The 13703-nt window shown below is 32.3% G+C and overlaps 1 protein-coding gene across 2 annotated transcripts in view; it reads left to right on the forward strand.

Annotated features, from left to right (window-relative positions):
* The first annotated feature begins 696 nt into the window (after positions 1-696).
* LOC143059813 (dual specificity calcium/calmodulin-dependent 3',5'-cyclic nucleotide phosphodiesterase 1A-like) overlaps positions 697-13703 on the forward strand; it is a 290727-nt gene continuing 277720 nt past the window's right edge. Inside the window, exon 1 of one of the 2 annotated variants that reach the window (XM_076233380.1) lies at positions 697-819. In XM_076233380.1, the coding sequence (XP_076089495.1) occupies positions 717-819 (103 nt within the window). In that variant the 5' untranslated portion in view covers positions 697-716. The remainder of the gene's footprint in view (positions 820-13703) is intronic. The other variant, XM_076233381.1, reaches the window with a different exon arrangement.

Raw genomic sequence — 13703 nt, forward strand, 5'->3', positions numbered from 1 at the left:
AATGTTTGTATAAGATATCGATAAAAATTGGAATATTATGTTCTGAAATTTTTGTGGAGTGTTATTACTTCTTATATATAATATATGATAATAGTTTAAATTCTTATAGTAAAAACAACAGGTTATAAAAATCTGAGAAATTTTAATACAAGTATACAGATATATTTACTTGTTATTGACGATATTACATGAATAAAATTTCAACTTGCCAGATAATCATCTTCAAAGGAAAACATCTTTGAAAATTATCTTTCAGTGAATTTGCTTTACCTGGAAATTGGATTAATTTCAATTGGAGAATTCTTAAGATTTTATTATTTCATCCTGGAATTTTGCTTTTGAAATCTACAACTTTGGAAATAACATATACTTAGTTTCAGAAGCGTCTTTTTCTCGTTGCAATTATAGTGTAAAGGATTTATTTCAGGATTATCTGATCATAATCCTGTTTTGGAATCTAATAAAAGGAAATCAGACATTTCATCACTGGTAAACATGCATCTACTACATAATGTCGTATTATTACCATGTAGCTAATGCTTCTAACCTGAATATTTAATTTTAACTTTGAGATTTCGTCAGATTACATATTTTACATAGGTATAAGTACTTAAAGTTGTTACTGGATCTAATTTGTCTGTAGATCTACTTTTATCATATAAGTCTTTTTATGTGGATTTATCGAAATTAGTGAGGAAATTAATTCTATAAATTCAATGGATAATAAAGAAGGGCGGAGAGTTCCTGGGTCAGGAATGAAAACGTTTAAAAAGTGTAAAAGTGCAACATTCACTCTTGACGGCACTTGTTATAAAATAGGTGAGTTTTTTTTCGTATTTTGTTTATTTTGTGTCTTAAAATTTACACCTCCATTTAACGAAATCCATTAAGTAAATGCTTATCCAAATGCAAGCTAGGTAAACTTAAATTTGAATCAATTATTAGCCCTGCTGGATACTAAGATTACTAATCTAATTTAAATCGGTATGATATTATGTTCGTCTAATGTGTAGACAACATGAAGAATTAAATTAAGTATGGATAGTAAATCCTATTTAATTCTATATCAAATTTTCTTTTTTCTGTCAGTCTTTTTCCCTTCTCCCTTGTTTCTCCTCTCACCTGTTTTCTTCCATTAGGATATGTTTTATTTGGCTTTTGACCATGACTGTCCCCATATTCAACATTTTGATATCCTGGAATGGAAAGGGGATTGGGGTTGTGGTGTGGAGGGGGTTATAAAACTTGCTTATAAATATCTCTCTAGGTTGGTGTCTCTCTATTTATCTATACCATAGAATTTTCTTTGCATTTTTCTGCAGATCTACAAATCAATGCTTCTAGAAATTGTGTACCAAGGTTGATGGGAGCGTGGTTTGCTGTGTGATATGTGAACAAACTTATCACATATCAGGATCATGACCAATTTGGTCACATATTTCTAATTAACTGCAACTCAGATGCTACCTGAAATTTAGTACATGTATTGACATTTATTTGAGCATGGTTTTTCAGTCACTGGTTTTCAGGCTGAATCTCATCAAATGCCTGTTAACTAAAACTTATAGTTGGATAATATGTTAGCAATAGCTCACAGTACATTTTGGTGTTTTCAAAATTATTTAAGGAAACAGTTTAATTTTTTATTTCAAATCTTCCGCTATTCTTTTATTAAAATTTCCCCCTTTTCATTTTCATTCAGTAATTATTCCATTTTAAGTAAGACAAAACAAAACATAGAAATTTTTGGCACAAACTGACAATTTTCTTTCTTTTATCTTAGTACCTGCGCTAATTTGCTTCATTAAGTGTTTAAACTAGATTGAGTCATAAATATTCTTAGACTGCTTTACCCTTTGACCATCTTCTAATTAGTTACTAATTTACCAAGTGCAAACCTCCCTCTTGGGTTTACTGCATCTTAAATAAACCATTGATTATCTTGTAAATGTATACAAAGATTAACTTTGTAATTCGACTGAGAGAATGAATAATCAAAGGATACACTAATGCATTACTAAATTGTTTTAAGTAATAGAAACGATGATTTCATTAGTGGTATGGATATCTAAGTGGATTGAACACAAGTACTGATTCTAGGTTAAAGATGTAATAGTATTAAATGGTTAATGTTTTGTGCGATGTAATTTAAATTTGGACATGAGTTATCTCCCATTTTAAGAATTTGGTCCCTTTTAAGTACAATGTAATGGAAATGATGGTTTCATTTTGAATATGAGTTCTCTCCCATTTTAAGAATTTGGTCCCTTTTAAATAATAGAAACAATGATTTTATTAATGGTATGGCTCTCTTTGTTGATTGAACACAAGTTAAAGATATAATAGTATAATGGTCAATGGTTCCTATGATGTAATTATTTTATTTTCAACACGAGTTATCTCCCATTTTTTAAATATTTGATTTCTTATAAGTAATAGAAAACAATGATTTTATTAGTGGTATGGCTCTCTTGTGGATTGAACACACGTACTGATTCTAGGTTCAAGATATAATAGTATAATGGTCAATGGGTCCTATGATGTAATTATTTCATTTTCAACATGAGTTATCTCCCATTTTGAGAATTTGATCATGGTGGTCTAGCTAAGTGACAAAAAACAATGATTTCATTAATATTATGACTTTCTAAGAGAATTCAGCACAAGAACTGATTCCATGTTTCATAAGTAAGTCTAAGTAAGTCTAAGGTTAAGAACTAACAATAAAATCTTTAGTACAAGAGTTATTTCCCCTGGTTGAATTGATCCTGCTGAATTTTTGAATGTCATATGGGACCTGAGAAAACACATTTCTATGGCCTTTGGCAATTAAGGACAATCCATTGAAGGGAATACAATTTTTTCCAGAAAAATGAGTTCCATAGTGAGTCTGACATAATTATTTGTTATCTCTCTAATTGTATATTTTATTGTCATAAAACTGATATTTCACATAGCTATTTCGATTAACTAAGCAGAAATATTTCAGCAGAAAAAATCAATTATAAACTATAATAATGTTTTTCTAAAAGTAAATAGAAAATGATGATTTGATTAATAGTACTTGGGACTTTTGTCGCTATAACATTTGATGGTCAATATATATTATGTCCTATAATTGTCCTAGGTTGTGATTTAATAGAGAAAGATGGAGCTAAAGAGAATTTAAAATTTGAATTGAATTTATCTAAGACAATTTTGAGGGGGGTAGGATCTTTTTTGGGACCTCAGGATCAGGTGTTTTTAGGCTCAGGATTTCTCGATTTATCTTTTCGGGATCCAGGAATTCTTTTTTCGAATTTTGGGATGTGGGCATTTAGATTTCTTTAATATTCGAGACTTCAGGATTTCATGTTTTAAGGCTGGGATTTTGGGATCAGGATCCCTCCGACCTCCCCCCCTCAAATTTGAAAGTATTGATAACTAACAAGTCTTGAATTATGGAACATAATAAGATGACCTCCAATCAAGTGAGGACGAGTCTTAGAGTGAGTCTGCTATTTAAATATTCATGGTACCGAAGGGTGGACTTGGAATATATTAGTGTATGAGTATCTCCTTTCCTAAAGAACCTGTTATCTCCAATTTTTATTTTTTTTATCTTGCTACTTTTTATTGTTTTTGAAAGTAAAGGACAAATTACAAATTATATGTCAGGAATTGATCCTGTGAGTTGAACAAATAAAGGGGCAATAAGTCCAAGTTCTGTAATACATAAATATGAAAAAGACTGACATGCACTTTAGCATATTTATAATCGTTAATATTAAGTACAGAGTAAATGTTAATTTGCATAAGTACACCACCAATTTTAATCAACATTTCTCTTGCCTCATGGCTGGTTATATGGGAAAAGTACACATGACTTATTATATAGAAAAGGATTGAATAAAAAGATCTTTTAATTCAATTTACCAAAGCAATTTATCCATCATTGATAAAAGTATGAAATAATATTTAGAATTAGGTAGGAGTTAATTATTCCACATCTTGAGGAATTCCCGCTGAAACTTAGAATGTGGACAAGAGTTATCTTCAATTTAAAGAATTAATTCTGTTGATATGTGATGAACAAATTCATACTAGACTAACGCTGAGATTAGGGGTGCACTTTTCTCCTCTTTTCAATGACTAGGATTGTCAGTTTTCCTACTGAAGGTCAGTGATGTACTCCTGGCACTCGGGCCTCCTCCATCAATAAAAACTGGCTGCCACAAAATAGCCCAAAAGTGTCGCTTAAAAGTGGTGTTAAAACTCCAACAATCAATCATACTAGACTAAGAGACACTAATTTTAAGGTCTTTGAAAGTTAATGACTAGGTTTTATTAGTAACCATATTTAAATTGAGAATGGGGATTGTGTCATAGAGAACTAATTATTTCTAACGTCTGATTACCCCTGGTATCATAAATGGATTCTCCCGTAGAAATATAAGGGGGCTCAGTTGCCAAGTGGTCTAAGAAGTTACTACTGTAATCACTAGCCAGTCAACATTGAGGTTCGAACCCCAATCATGCAGATTCACTCAACTCCAATCTCAACTGACTAGGATTGTCAGTTTTCCTATCAAAGGTCCATAGTTTTCCTCAGTGCACTCTGGCTTCCTCCACCAACAAAAAATGGCAGCCAGGAAATAGCCCAAAAAGCGGTTCTCAAAAGTTACAGGCGTAGAAACATGAATTTCTGTAGAAATAAAAGGAGATCCTAGAAATAGGATTTTCTGTAGAAATAAAAGGAGATCACAGAAACATGAATTTCTGTAGAAATAAAAGGAGATCGCAGAAACATAGATTTGTGTAGAAATAAAAGGAGATCGCAGAAACATGGATTTCTGTAAAAATAAAAGGAGATCACAGAATTTTTTAACATTCCTGCGGGTACCAGTTAATTAGCTCATTTATCCAGTTTGTGGGTTAATGTTTTAAAAGTGGTGATTCTGTAACAGGAACGGGTCTATTTTCAAAGAAATTGTTTTTTTGAAATAATCTGCAACAGTATTAAAAAAAAAAATTGTGCTGAGAAACTTGATGACAGACAAGATGGCTCATTGCAGCCATTTTACTATTAATAGAAAAAAAAAGCTGCAAGTATACATTTGAGAAAATGGAAATATTTCTAAATCAATATTTTTGAAATGAGATATTTTATTATGAAGTATCAGGATTTGTGTTTCTAGTTTCTGAAGTGATTTTTGACAGGTCAGATTTGAGATAATCATTGAGTTGATCTTGTACAGAACTCAAATGTTGATTGTTCAATAAATAATGTTTATCATGTAAGTTTATATACTTGAGATAAACAGTGAACCATTTATAAATCATAAGATGTTATAAGATTACTGTAGATTTAAATCTAGTGTATTTTATTTAAAACAAAGTATCTCTTTTAGAATAAGAAGATGTAAGCTTGATTATCTAAAGTCTTGTAATGCGCGGAAATAAAAATCAATATTTTTAGGGAAAATTAGCTCACAGGATGATTAAAAATTAGCCAAATTTTATTGAAAAGATTTTTGAATTTTAGTAGCAAAAATGATCAGCTAGTAACATCTACATGTACAAGTAAACTTTAAAATCATCAAGAGTATCCTTCTGAACCTTTTTACATCAATTTTCAATCCCTACTTTATTGAGGGGCCTGATGGGGGGTCTCACACGATTCACGAGTTGATTTTTTTGTCAATCACAATTTACAGAAAATAAATTTCCATGATCACGGATCATGAAAATTAAAAAAAAAAGATCTGTAGAAAAAATAATCACGATAGCAAAAATGCGACAATCACCAAGAATGAAAATAACCCATCAGGCCCCTCTTTATTCATTTTGTCTCATTTTCTTGAACAAGCAAAAATTATTATGAAGTGGAGATTTTCAAGTCGGTTCCATTGCCTCCATCATCAATTGACTCCTTTTAGGAGTTATTGCCCTTTTAAAAGGTGATATTTACCAACCAATTGCTCCTAATTTGAAACTATAATATCTTGTTCAAACAACAGTGAAAACCTTGTATGGCAGTTTATAAGTAGTGGATGAGGAAATATATTTATATTTTATTAAGAGCTGCTAACTCTTTACATCCTTTGACAAATTGATATTTTATCCAAAGGAGTAGGTCCATTAAGAACCGATTTTGACCTCAAATTTCAGGTTCTTCTGACAAAAGATTTTGACCACTTTTTAAACACTTAAGAGTCTATTTCATTTGAATCAATTAGTTTATGTGAAAGATTTTAACTGATTTAGTCATTAAAAACGATCAAGACTCAAGCTCAAATATGAAAAATCTACCAAATATGCCGAAAAATGTCACTTTGCAGGTGCTTTTGTCAAAAATGAAAGTGGCCACATATGTGTTCATCCTCAACCTTTATATATGTTATGTATTATCATCAATTACAACTTAAATTGAAATTATATTTCAATATTAAGGATGAACACTTTCGTTTTACATGGAAATCATCTAAAATTTAACTAAAATGCTAGAAATGTGAAGATTTCAGTAATTTAGCATGACTTAATCGGGTGCTACTACCTGATATATGTGCATGGTATTGTCAAAAACAGCCCATATTTATGTCGCAGAAGCATTCTTCTGTCCAATAAATAACTAAAAGTTTACATTTTAACAATTTTGTAAAACTGCTATATTCTGGGGCCAAAAAAGGGGTCTTACTGGACCTACTCCTTTGTAATAAACATGCACCTTCATTACAAGGCTCCTATGAAAAGTTCTTTTGTGATATTTTTGTATGAAATTAATGGTGTCTTGTAATGGCGGAGAACAAGATTAAAAAATATAAAAATATGGTTATATATATTATTATGCCCCTGACCTACGATAGTAGAGGGGCAATATGTTTTCTGGTCTGTTAGCCTGTCTGTCCGTCTGTCCGGCAGTCCTTCCGTTCATTCATCTGTTCATTTGTTTTGCCGTTTTCCCCGCTTCAGGTTAATTATTTTGGTCAAGGTAGATTTTGGTGGAGTTGAAGTCCAATCAACTCGCAACTTTATGTACTTATGTTTCCTATGACATGATCTTTCTAATTTAATGTTTTAGTATGTTATAAGTCAAATACGAGAATTTGAGTAAAATCTGTGAACATACATTTGACGACTAGTGCTTCTTTAAAGTGGGTTAATTTATTGGTATCATTGATTGAACTGAGTTAATCTTTTTAGTATGCAGACACTCATCTCTTAAAGTGACCAGTACACAATAGTAACAAATATCAGAATTAATATCTGAAAGTTACCGTGTTTGTATTTGAATGGACTTTAGAAAATCACCTTGTTGACCGCCAACATGCAAAGAATGGAAAATTGATATAACTATATTAACGAGGAATTAACAAGTTGCGGAGACAGAGCTGAAATTAATTGATATGGCCGAGAGGATTGTGTCAATATATTGTATATATAGAATTAGTATTGGTATCATTCGCTCTTTAAGTGAAGATTCTACTGACATCTTGTAGGATTTAGTTTCTATATTAAGGTTCTTGGGGATGGTTGTCTCATTGGCAATCATACCACATCTTCTTATTTTTTCTTTAATTGGCAATGCTTTCTGAATGCATTAGGACCTTTAAGTTCCGTAATTCCTTAGAAACTAAAAAAATGGCATGAATTTATGTTGGTAACAGTATGTGATTTTGCTCACCTGGCCTAAAATATGGTTGGTGTTGTGAGGTGTTGTCCATTAGTTGTTCAGATTTTGATCTTTTTGAGAAAGGGACTGCTCCGAATATATGACGAGCAATTCTTTTTATCCAGTAACTTAAAGCCGTTCATAAAGTACCAGATGAAAAAAATTTCTCAACTTGAGGTTATTTTTATAAGGGTTGAAAAAAAATGATGGTTCTTAAACAGTCTTAGCAATTCTGGTGATGTCCATTTCAGGGTTAGATATAGAGACATCTACCCATCTCATGTATGGTGCATTTAGTCACATGAGGGGGGCTTGGTGGTCGAGTGGTCTAAGTAGTTAATACTGTAATTACTACCCAGTCAACACTGAGGTTATGAGGTTGATTCCTGCTCTTGCGGGTGCACTCGACTACAAACTCAATAAACGTATTTAGACTTTTGGAATTTAGCTGTATTTAGCCTACGAATGACCTTATATCACCTCCAAATAACCTTTTGACATCAAGCAACAATCACTTTTTACTTGTGACGTCAAAAATTTTGAATTATGAAGTCAAAGTTTACGGGAACCTGTGTGATGGTTATGTAATGGCGGACAAATTTGCATACAAGTGTAAATACGTCTATTGCCTACTAGGATTATCAGTTTTCCTATTGAAGGTCAGTGGTTTTCTCTAGGCACTCCGACTTCCTCTACCTATAAAAATTGGCAGCCACAAAATAGCCCGAAAGAGGTGCTTAAAAGTGGCAGTAAAACACAATAAATCAAATCAAATCATCAGTCACATGACATACGTAATACAAGTCACTAATGGAGAAAGAACTGCTCCTTTTTCAACACACCCTTTTTTTGTGTCGTGTTTGCTGTATGGTTATCAACAATATGATGATTTGTGGACTTTTTTGTGTTTTTGTTGATTTTCTTTACTTTTGATTTTTATCCCACTCTTTCTTAAACTTAACTTTTGGATATGAAATAAAAAAAAACTTGGCAAGCAGTGTACAGTTATATAATTGTTCATATCAGCAGACATGAACAAACCAAGATTTTTTCAGTGTAAAAATAATCATATGGCCTGAGGATTCAGGAAGTTAGCCGAGGTCAATAGTATTTTCTTTGTTGATGAAGCATTGTATCGCATTCAAGCATTCAAGCAGATGGTTTGACTTTCTAATTACATTTTTTAAGCTGTGTATGATATATAGTTCAGACATGTTTATAATGGTGGTGTCTACCATTGGAACCCCTAAGAGGTACATCAGTGCTCTTAGATCATTTAGTTATCACTATTCTTTGTCTATTTGTAAATAATTTAATTTTGGATGTAACGCGTTTTCTGATTGGCTGACGTTATTTTATTATGAGCCCATAGACATAATTTAATCATGTGACCCAACGTCATCAACGTTTTTTCAAGGTTTTCTACGGTTTAAAATAGAATTTAGAATTAAATTATAAGTAATGACTGTAATATTTTTTCTGTCTATTCGAAATAACATAAAAAATGTGGTGCACACTGTTAAATAACCCGCTACGCGCATTATTCAGTGTGCACCAAATTTTTTATGTTATTTCTTCTTAGACAGAAAAAATATTACAGTCATTCCTTAAATGCTTTAATTCTTCTTCCTCTGACTGATCTGAATGATTCAACTTTCCAACTAATTTTAAAAGAAATTGTTCTTAATTTGATCTGTTAAGCCAGTTCTGAGTTTTAGTTCTCACAAAGTTAAAATGTTTAACATTGCCAAGTCTACTAGTGTCTGTCCCTTATTCTAAGTCTCGAGCCTTTGATCAAATAATTTTTGTTTGTCGCTCTAAACAGTCTACCATATTTGTTACATTTTTATTATTTCAAAGTCTGTTTGTTTTTGCGTTTGAATTGTTTCACTTTTGAGGTATTGTACCTTTATAGCTTACCTATAATACAGTATTGGTTTTACTGAAATCTTAGAATCTTGATTGTTCAATGGCAGACATTTCGAAACATTTAGACTTAAGTAATTTACTACTTAAGAAGGTCATTGCTTGGATTTATTTGAAAGTTTATATGGTATCAAAGATGCAATCCTTTAAGGACTATGATTTGTTTTCCATATGATGAAATGACAATTGATTTAGTTTAAAATTACATCTTCTAAAAAACATTCTAAAGATTTTATTCAGTAATTTTCTGCTTGTCTCCTGAACATGAATTTTATATTGCACTATGTCAGACTACAAAAAACATTACCAAATTGTATGTAATTTATTTGCAAATGCAATGGTGTACTATGTTTACTGGTCTCTTGGGAAATGAATCTTGCAATCTGCCATTTCAAAAATGTATACATGTTTTATTTCAAAGACAAAAACGCAGAAAGAGTTGAATATTCCAGAAATTGATCATGATTGAGTGGAACTTTGTCTCCAAGCGATATTATAATTCCTTTATGATATTGTATTTTGTCTCTTTTTTATCGGGATGATTGATTGGGGGTTCCAGCGGTGAATTGGTACATTTTTAGCATTTATAAGTCTGAAGCCTTCACTTTTGTTGTCCAATAACAATCCCTCATTTAATGTAGATTGGGGTCAGGTATATTTCTCATTGAAACCCTATAGAAACTCATGCTGTCCTAACTAGGAACCCTATCTATATAGCTAGTGACCAGGGGCTGGTTCTACAGAGATTGAATGAGGCTCATCCTGATTCAACTGACTTGCCTACAAGAATAAAATGAACAAAACTTTTTTTTTGCGAGTAACTGTATTTCATATGTGACAGCCCTTTCTAGCCCACTTCACTGTGATTTAATTTTGCAATTCGTGATCAGAAAAAATCTAAAGTTTTATATATAGGCGACTGAGTAGACTATGACATATGCATTATTTATCTTAACTAACGAAAGACACAAAATAATTTGCTTGTGAACATTATTTAGTTTACAGTATCATGTACTAATCTTTTTGAAAACCCTCAAAAGACCATTTTGAATGTTTCTCAAAACATTAAAACTGGTATTATAACAGACCATTTCTTCTTCTAAGTTAATCACAGCCTAGTTATATCGTTTTGTTCATCTGATTAATCCTTGCACACAGACTTACGGGAGAAATCATCGGATTTGATTTGTCTGGGTTTAAATAGATTTGGATATTCTTGATCTGTGATTAACTTCCTAACAAATTAATTAGATATGGTATGATTACCAATGAGACAACTATCCACCAGAGACCAAATGACCCAGATATTGACCAACTATATGTTACTCACTCACGGTTAACTCAGCATTCAGCAATAAACCATATGACAACAATTTTGTAAGATCCATGGGCAGTGGCAGATCCAGGGGGATGGGGGTGGGGGGGTCTGGGGTTGGAAACCCCCTTTTTTTGGCCGATCAATGCATTTGAATGGGAGCATATAGTTGGACCCCCCCCCCCTTTACTCTGTGTTGGGAACCCCCTCCCCCCCTTTTAAAATGGCTGGATCTGCCACTGATGGGTGAAGAAATTGAAATAATGATAATATTAAAATTCTTTATTTAACGAAAGTAACACATTTAACAATGACATGTTAATCTTTCATGAGGCCTTCAAAAACTATTAAAACAAATAGAAAAGGGGAAAAAAAATACATACAAAAAAATCAGTTCAAATCCCTCTGCTTTAAATCAAACCCATAACTTGTATTACATTATTTCGCATGAAAACTAGCTATTTTAGGTATATCATTAAGTGTATATCCACTTGTATTTTTGTCCATCTGATGAGTTATGCCTTTTTCAACTGATTTTTATAGTTGTTCTAATGTTGTACTGTTATACCACTGTCCCAGGTTAGGGGGAGGGTTGGGATCCCGCTAACATGTTAAACCCCGCCACATTATTTATGTATGTGCCTGTCCCAAGTCAGGAGCCTGTAATTCAGTGGTTGTCCTTTGTTTATGTGTTACATATTTTTACATAAATAAGGCCGTTGGTTTTCTCGTTTGAATTGTTTTACATTGTCTTATCGGGACCTTTTATAGCTGACTATGCGGTATGGGCTTTGCTCATTGTTGAAGGCCGTATGGTGACCTATAGTTGTTAATGTCTGTGTCATTTTGGTCTTTTGTGGATAGTTGTCTCATTGGCAATCATACCACATCTTCTTTTTTATATGATATATATAGCTTTTTCAATATCACACACCATATCAACCCTCAACTAAAGCTCTCAGGATTATATTGGTGTCTTAAGCTTGTGTTGATATAATTTCTCTATTTATTATACTTCCTTGTCAAATGTTTGTGTTGGAAAAATGCTACTCAGCTATGGAACCAAGTTTTTAATGTGTTTTTCTTTTTGAAAGATATTTTTTTTACAGTTAAATACCTGATCCATATGGATTGCGTCATGTCATAGGGATATGACTTTTCTGTCCAATATCACTCAGTCCTACCAACCAACTCGCAACTAAAGCTTTTTGGACTGTATATTTGTGTTGGAAAAATTGCTAATACTGCTTTCAGAGAACCACTATTTTTTATGTGTTTTTCTGTCTTTTTATAAAGATAGATAGGAAAAAAGCTTATTTAAGCTACAAATCTAATATTTAGAGAAAAGTTCAGAGATGTTCAGAACAAAAAGATTCATTGGGAGTGATGGATGATTATTTTGTTTTCAAACATTGTACAATTTCTTTTTCTAATTTGATCAACATGATTGATTGTCATCAGCAAGACATTGGTAAAGAAATTCCTGTTCAAAATTCTTTTGTATCTAGATTTTAAAAACCAACTCAGCAGGAATTGAAATTGACTGTTTTATTTGGTGACATTGTTCATTGTTGGAGGAAATAGTTATACTTATTGGGTGATGAAATCATTCACAGTTGAAGGCCGATGTATATAAAGATAAAGAGAATAGTTTTTTTTTTTATTTAATTGATCATTTTAGACTGAGTCTTTATGTGTGGATTGCCATGACTTGTAAGTTTGTTGAGAAGTAAATGCAAATTTTTAAGCATTTTGAATGCAGTAATATAGCATATTTTACATATAAACCTTTAAACCTAAATAATGGTTGGTATTTCTAGATTGTCGATCTTCTTTTAAAATTCTAACCCTAATAGCTCAGGGGAGGATCCAGCCATTTTAAAAAGGGGTGGTGCTCAACCAAGGATAAAAGGGGGGTCAAACTATATGTCCCAATTCAAATGCATTGATCGTCCAAAAAAAGGGGGGTTCCTGGAAACCCCCCCCTGGATCTGCCAATGTAGCTGTAAGTCTTTTAGAAATGTTTGGAATGTTTTTATTATTGTGCAAGTTGTAAAGGTAAAGGTACATGTATAGCAAAAATAAAAACTTTAATTTAAGATTTTGATGATTTTTGGTATATTAATATATATTATGCAATATTATTGAAATCGAAATGATTTATCTTTACATTTTCAGAGGCGGATTTAGGGGGGGAGGCCTTTTTGGGAAAAAATTGGTTGCTTATATAGGGAATCACTGAAACCTGACTGGAGCGGGCCCCCCCATAGGTCATTCAGTGGGCCCCCACTTATGAAAATTTCTGGATCCGCCACTGATTTTTGTCCATTTTTTCAAAATCATAAATTATGAATGCACCAAAAATTCTGTATTGACAAACAGCTGTGGACTCCAAAAAATGAATTATTAAAATGTCACTATGATATCTGACGGAAAATATAAACAATATTTGAGAGATTGATTATGACTGTGTGTTTAATTTTGTCTCCCAGCATTTCACCATTCCTGTGGGAGTTTGTATGGTTGCGATGTGGTCCGATGGGAATTTTAAAGTTTGATTGAGATGAGTTCCTGATGACTATGACATATCATGCACTAAGAATGTCCCTTTATATCAAGACTAAAGTATTTAAAAGCTAAAATACCATGTTCTGCTTCTTAAAATGTCTAAAGATGTTAAATTTTGTCTCCCAGAATTTTATCTTTCCTGTTTGTTGATTGAGATGTGGTCCGGTGGGAATTAAAGTTTGATTGAGATGTAATTCTTAATGACTATGACATATCATGTGCTAAAAATTTATTAAAACTAAA

This window comes from Mytilus galloprovincialis, chromosome 14 (assembly GCF_965363235.1).
Source record: "Mytilus galloprovincialis chromosome 14, xbMytGall1.hap1.1, whole genome shotgun sequence".
NCBI lineage: Eukaryota > Metazoa > Mollusca > Bivalvia > Mytilida > Mytilidae > Mytilus > Mytilus galloprovincialis.